This window comes from Dipodomys ordii, unplaced genomic scaffold (assembly GCF_000151885.1).
Source record: "Dipodomys ordii isolate 6190 unplaced genomic scaffold, Dord_2.0 Scaffold31, whole genome shotgun sequence".
In the NCBI taxonomy this organism is placed as follows: domain Eukaryota; kingdom Metazoa; phylum Chordata; class Mammalia; order Rodentia; family Heteromyidae; genus Dipodomys; species Dipodomys ordii.
The window spans coordinates 9322253-9329683 of record NW_012267247.1 but is presented as its reverse complement, the minus strand read 5'-3'; the positions used below and the strand labels follow the sequence as shown (position 1 = coordinate 9329683).

Here is a 7431-nt window from a genome sequence, read left to right as displayed (position 1 = left end):
GGGCCTCAGGCCTCCGGGCCAATCCTTCTCCTTCCCCCCCCCACCGACGACGTTGTAAAGCTTGTTTTGGACATGACAACTTGTACTTCTCATTGTTGAAACAGGTCCACCTGATGTCCCTTAGCTTTTTTGCTTAAGGTTGACACTCGACCACTTGAGCCACACCTCTACCTCAGGCATTTTGGAGATGACAATCTCAGCAACTTTCCTACCTGGGCTGATTTTGAACCTCAGTTTTCAGACCTTTACCTTCTGAGTAGCTAGGATTATAGGTGTGAGCTACTAGCGCCCTTCTCTATTTCATCTTAGAAAGATTGGTCAGTACCAGTATGAAGTATAGGTTGGAGGAAATATGGAAATAGACATACTATTAGAAGATTTATGATATACTCTAGACAAGAAATGATGAAATCTAAATTAAGGCAAGAGAAAGGATGGCTGGGAAGGTGGCTCAGTAGTAGAGCACTTGCCTTGCATGCATGAGGCCCTGGGTTTGATTCCTCAGCACCACATAAGCAAAAAGAAAAAAGCCGTAAGTGGCGCTGTGGCTCAAGTGGTAGAGCGTTAGCCTTGAGCTGAAGAGCTGAGGGACAGTGCCCAGGCCCAGAGTTCAGGCCCCACGACCGGACCCCCCAAAAAAAAGAGAGAGAGAGGAATACAGCTAAAAGATTTAGAGGGTAAAATTAAGTCATATTTGGTGACCTTTTGTGTATAATGAATGAGATGAAGGAGGTGGTAACAGTAATGTATATATTTCTGGCTTAGGGGACTGGGAAGAAGACTAGAGGAAAAGGAGAAACTTCCAGAGACTAGAGAGAACAGGGTCTGGTATCATCTCTTGATTAGTTCTTTTTTTTTTTGGTCGGTCGTGGGGCTTGAACTCTGGGCCTGGGCGCTGTCCCTCAGCTCTTCAGCGCACGGCGAGCTCTCTACCACTTGAGCTACAGCGCCACTTCTGGTTTTCTGGTGGTTTATTGGAGATAGGAGTTTCACGGTCTCTCCTGCCGGGGCTGGCTTTGAACTGCCATCCTCAGATCTCAGCCTCCTGAGTAGCTAGGATTACAGGCGTGAGCCACCAGCGCCCGGCATCTCTTGATTAGTTCTAAGGCATATACGGATAGTTTTACTTCTTTGTTTCCTCCAGTCTTCAACTGAAGGGAACGAGACATAAGAAGTCATATTTAGGCATTTCAGCTTTAAGCACAAAGTCTGATTATTGTTCCTTTAGTTGGGCTAGTACTGTGACTGAATGCTAGCATTCCTGTTTTGCAGGGCAAATGACCCAGCTTTGCGAACTGATCAACAAGAGCGGGGAACTCCTTGCGAAGAATTTGTCCCATCTGGACACTGTGCTCGGGGCTCTGGATGTACAAGAACACTCCTTGGGCGTCCTTGCTGTTTTGTAAGGGTCATTTTCTTTTAGTTTCATGCTTGTTAAACTGAACATTCTGTACCTGTGTGTGTATGTGTGTGTAGAAAGTAAAGTATTGTATACAATATTAAACTTTTATAAAACTATAGTCATAATAGTTTTACTAATTTTTGTGATTTGATTCATTTATGTTTATACATATTTTGAAAATTATTAAAAAATAAATTATCTCAGTTGTAGATACTGTAGCTACAGCTTTCATTTATTGAAATACGTTTTTTTTGTGTGTGCCAGGAACCTGGGTGCTGCCCCTGAGCTTTTTTTTTTTTTGGTCCAGTTGTGGGGCCTGAACTCTGGGCTTGGGCACTGTCCCTCAGCTCTTCAGCTCAAGGCTAGCTCTCTACCACTTGAGCCACAGCGCCACTTCTGGCTTTTTCCTTTTTGCTTATGTGGTGCTGAGGAATTGAACACAGGACCTCATGCATGCAAAGCAAACACTCTACCACTGAGCCACTTTCCTACCCCTGAGCTTTTTTTGCTCAAGACTGGTACTCTGCCACTTGAGCCATAGCTCCACTTCTTGCTTTATGGTAGTTATTGGGAGATAAGAGTCACATGGACTTATCTTCCCTGGCTGGCTTTGTACCTTGATTTTTACATCTCAGCCTTCTGGGTAGCTGATTACAGGTCACTGGTACCTGGTCTTACTAGAGTTCCTTTTTTTTTTTTTGGGTCCGGTTTTGAGGCCTGAACTCTGGGCCTGGGCGCTGTCCCTCAGCTCTTCAGCTCAAGGCTAGTGCTCTACCACTTGAGCCACAGTGCCACTTCCGGTTTCTTTTCTTTTTGCTTATGTGGTGCTGAGGAATCGAACCCAGGGCCTCATGCATGCAAGGCAAGCATTCTACCACTGAGCCACCTTCCCAGTCCCTGGAGTTCTTTTATTAATGAAATCCATAGGTTTTTGTTTGTTGTTATTGTTGTTATTGGTACTGGTATTTTAACTCAAGGCATTGTTCTTGCTCTGTTGTTGCTCTGACACTTGAGTCATACCTCTGGCCCTGCTTTTTGGTGGTTATTTTTTCTTGTCAGTCCTGGGACTTGAACTCGGCCTGGGTGCTGTCCCTCAGCTCTTCAGCTCAAGGCTAGCGCTCTACCACTTGAGCCACAATACTACTTCTGGTTTTCTGAGTGATTTGTTGGAAATAAGAGTCTCACGAACTTTCCTGCCCAGGCTGACTTTGAACTGCAATCCTCAGATCTCAGCTTCTTGAGTAGCTAGGATTACAGGCCAGAGCCACCAGTGCCCAGCTGCTGGTTATTTTTAGATGGAGTTTCATGGACTTTTCTTCCTGGGATGGTTTTGAACAGAAATGTTCTGGGTCTCAACCTCCTGAGTAAAATTGCAAGCGTGAGCCTCTAGCACCTACCAATTGTTCTACACATTTTTTTTTTTTTGGGGTCCGGTCGTGGGGCCTGAACTCAGGGCCTGGGTACTGTCCCTCAGCTCTTCAGCTCAAGGCTAGCGCTCTACCACTTGAGCCACAGCGCCACTTCTGGCTTTTTTCTTTTTGCTTATGTGGTGTTGAGGAATCGAACCCAGGGCCTCCTGCATGCAAGGCAAGTGCTCTACCACTGAGCCACCTTCCCAGCCCTGTTCTACACATTTTTTTACCTAGAAAGAAAACGGGAAAAGTGATGGTGGACATGGTAGAATACATTGAATGATGTGCTAGTTTGTAAAAATGATGGCACAGATTTTCAAATAAATTTAATAATTAAAAGGGGTCTGGGAAGGTGGCTCAGTGGAAGAGTGCTTGCTTGCTTCAATTCATGAGGCCCTGGGTTGGATTCCTCAGCATCACATAAGCAGAAAAAGCCGAAATGGCGCTGTGGCTCAAATGGTAAAGTGCTAGACTTGAGCTGAAGAGCTGAAGTGCAGTGCCCAGGCCCAGAGTTCAGGCCCCACAATTGGCCAAAAAAAAAAAAAAAAAAATTAAACACATGAAATTAAATAGACCTAGTTCAACTAGGCTTCCTTATAACTTGTATAATTGACAGTAGAATTCTTTTTTCCCTCAGGGTTATAATATTATAGCTTGAGATATTGGTGGCAGATAGTGATAACATTTCTATGGAAATATTTTGAAGCTATAAGTCCTTTTACCATTATAGTGGATATTACAGGGAAAGAAGCCTGAATTTGGGCTGGGAATGTGGCTTAGTGGTAGAGTGCTTGCCTTGCATGCATGAAGCGTCCTGGGTTGGATTCCTCAGTAGCACATACACAGAAAAAGCTGGAAGTGCTAGCCTTGAGCAAAAGAAGTTCAGGAACAGGGATAGTGCCCAGACCCAGAGTTAAGCCCCAGGACTGGCAAAAAAAAAAAAAAAAAGTCTCAACTTGTGACAATTACCTTGTGTTTAAATCTGCTGTTTTGGGGCTGGGAAGGTGGCTCAGTGGTAGAGCGCTTGCCTTGCATGCCTGAGGCCCTGGGTTCAATTTCTCAGCACCACATAAGCAAAAAGAAAAAAGCCGGAAGTGGCGCTGTGGCTCAAGTGGTAGAGCGCTAGCCTTGAGCTGAATTGCTGAGGGACAGTGCCCAGGCCTAGAGTGCAGGCCCCAGGACCGGACCCCCCCAAAAAAATCTGCTGTCTTCCAGTTACAAGGTGTAAGGCATGAACTTCAGTTTTTTTGTTTTTTTTTTTGTCGGTTGTGGTGCCTGAACTCCTCTGGGCCAGGGCGGGCGCTGTCCCTCAGCTCTTCAGCTCAAGGCTAGTGCTCTACCACTTGAGCCATAGCACTACTTCTGTCTTTTTCTGCTTATGTGGTGCTGAGGAATCAAACCTAGGGCCTCATGCATGTGAGGCAAGCACTCTACCACTGAGCCACCTTCCCAGCCCTCATTTTAAAATGTTTAAAATTATTTTCTGTTGTTGTTTTTGTTGGTCATTGGGCTTGAACTCTGGGCTTGGGTTCTATTCCTGAGCTTTCCAGCTTAAGGCAAGCTCTCTACCACCTGAACTATATAGTGCCACTTCTGGTTTTCTGGTAGTTAATTGGAGATAAGAGTCTCATGGACTTTCCTGTCTGGGTTGGCTTTGAACCACAATTCTCAGATCTCAGCCCCCTGAGTAGCTAGGATTATAAGCGTCAGCCACCGCTGCCCAGTTGAACTTCATATTTTTATTTATATAATGGAAATCATAGTGCCTTACTGACCTATTGTGAACTCCAAAGTATAATTGGAAATACAAGCTGGCATTGTCAAGTGAGATAATACTGTATAGATAGAAGATGTCAAAGTGAAAGATGTAGGGGGATCATTTGTCCTGACATGGGTTTTGAATGCCCTAGTGGTACCTTAGTGCTTTCTCCCTTTCAGCCCCTTTCTTATGACAAAGGATAGCATCATCTGCTCAATTACGTAAAAGAGACCCATCTGAGTCCTCTCTTTTTTCCCTACCCCTCTCCTTTGAGTCTTGCCTATCAGCTAGTTCTGCCCCCTCTATCCCTTAGATAGACTACAGTATCACCTGACTCCTGGCTCCAGTATATTTGGCCTGAGCCCCAACTTTCTGCTGGTCTATAATGTCACCGCTGGCTACCTCAGTACTTTTTCCTCAAAGCAGGACAATTTTTTGTTGTTGGTGGTCATGGTTCTGGAGTTTGAACTCAGGGATTCATGTTTACTAGCCATGTACTCTGACACCTAAGTAACATTTCCAGCCCTTGTTAAATTGAGTGTGTGTATGTGTATATGTGTGAGGAATGGTGATGGTACTGGGATTGAACTCGGAGCCTTGCCATTTTTTTTTTGCCAGTCTTGGGGCTTGAACTCAGGGCCTGGGTGCTGTCCCTGGGTCTCTTTGTGCTCAAGGGTATCTCTACCACTTGAGCCACAGCACCACTTTTGGTTTTTTGATGGTTAATTGGAGATAAGAGTCTCACAGACTTTCATGCCCAGGCTGCTTTTGAGCTGTGATCCTCTGATCTTAGCCTCTTATATAGTTAGGATTACAGGTATGAGCCACCAGTACTTGGCTGGCCTTGCATTCTTACTCAGCTTTCTTGCTCATGCCTGGAGCTCTACCTCTTTTTTTTTTTTTGCCAGTCGTGGGGCTTGAACTCTGGGCCTGGGTGCCGTCCCTCAGCTCTTCAGATAAAGGCTAGTGCTCTACCACTTTGAGCCACAGCGCCACTTCCGGCTTTTCCTGCTTATGTGGTGTTGAGGTGCTTATGTGGTGCTTATGTGGGCCTCATGCATGCAAGGCAAGCTCTCTACCACTGAGCCACCTTCCCAGCCCTGGAACTCTACCTTTTAAACTAGTTAATTGGAGATGGAATCTCTCAGACTTTCTGCAGGGTTGTCTTTGAACCACAAACCTCCAAATTTCATCCTCTTGAGTAGCTAGGATTATAAGTATAAGCCACTGGTGCCCACGAACTATAAGTGCTTGGGGTGATTTTTTTTTTATGGTGGGGGTGGGGGTACTGAGTCTTGAAATCAGAATCTCACACTTTTTCACTCAAGATGGGACTCTGTACATGTGAGCCACACCTTCACTTCCAGCTTTTTGTTGGATAATTGGAGATAGGAGTCACTTAAATTTGTCTGCTCAGGCTGGCTTTGAACCATAGTCCTCAGATAATAACCTCCTGAATAGTTAGGATTGTAAGAGTGAGCCACTGGTATCCAACTTCAGGGGACATTTCATTGTTACATTATATTGTTACATTCCATTGTTACATGTCCATTTAACATGTATTCCAATCAACTTCACTTCTGTTACACTCAGCATTTTTTTTTTTTTGCCAGTCCTGGGATTTGTTCCTGAGCTTTTTTTTGCCCAAGGCTAGCACTCTACCACTTGAGCCACAGTACCACTTCTGGCTTTTTCTGATCTGTTGTACTGAGGAATCGACCCAGGGCTTCATGTATGCTAGCGAGCATTCTACCACTAAGCCACATTCCCAGTCCAGCAATTCTTTTTGTTTGCTTGTTTTTTTGTTGCTTGTGGGGCCTGAACTCTGGGCCTGCATGCTGTCCCTGAGCTCTTCAGCTCTACCACTTGAACCATAGTGCCACTTCTGGCTTTTTCTGCTTATGTGGTGCTGAGGAATCGAACCCAGGGCCTTGTGCATGCAAGGAAGCATTCTACCACTGAGCCACCTTCCCAGCCCCAGCAATTCATTTTTCTTTTTTATTGTGAAAATACCGTACAGAGGGGTTACAATTACATGTGCAAGGTAATGAGTACATTTCTTTTTTCTTTCTTTTTTTTTTTTTTGTCGGTTGTGGGGCTTGAACTCTGGGCCTGGGCGCTGTCCCTCAGCTCTTCAGCTCAAGGCGAGCGCTTTTCAGTTCAAGGCGAGCGCTTTACCACTTGAGCTACAGCGCCACTTCCGGTTTTCTGGTGGTTTATTGGAGATAGGAGTCTCACAGTCTCTGCTGCCCGGGCTGGCTTTGAACCGCGATCCTCAGATCTCAGCTTCCTGAGTAGCTAGGATTACAGGCGTGAGCCACCAGCGCCCGGCTATGAGTACATTTCTTATCAAGCATTTTTTGCCTCCTCCTTTGTTTCCCCTTCCCATCTCCATCCCCCCATCTCCCCCCATTTTTACTGAAATGTCCTGACTACACTGAACCTAAAAACCAAATTATAAATGCTTTTTTTGGTTAAACATTTATATTCATTTTATTCACAAATATCAATAAGCTGTATATGGTTGCATTTAAAGGAGCTTTTCATTTTGAAAGTTGTCTCTTTTTTTGGTTGGCACTTGAAACTCAGGGTTACCTGCTCGCATCTGACTAAAAGTTGGACTTCTTTTTGTTGTTGGTCTTGGGGCTTGAACTTGGGGATTGTGCCTTGTTTGTGAGCTCTTCTGCTCAAGGCTAGCACCCTACCACTTGAGCCATAGTGTCACTTCTGGTTTTCTGGTGGTTTATTGGGGATAAGAGTCTTATGGAGGGCTGGGAAGGTGGCTCAGTGGTAGAGCGCTTGCCTTGCATGCATGAGGCCCTGGGTTCGATTCCTCAGCACCACATAAGCAAAAAGAA

The 7431-nt window shown here is 45.1% G+C and overlaps 1 protein-coding gene across 1 annotated transcript in view; it reads left to right on the top strand.

Annotated features, from left to right (window-relative positions):
• Cops3 (COP9 signalosome subunit 3) overlaps positions 1–7431 on the top strand; it is a 42788-nt gene that overhangs the window by 4914 nt on the left and 30443 nt on the right. Inside the window, exon 2 of the mRNA XM_013016339.1 lies at positions 1273–1403. Within this exon, the coding sequence (XP_012871793.1) occupies positions 1273–1403 (131 nt within the window). The remainder of the gene's footprint in view (positions 1–1272; positions 1404–7431) is intronic.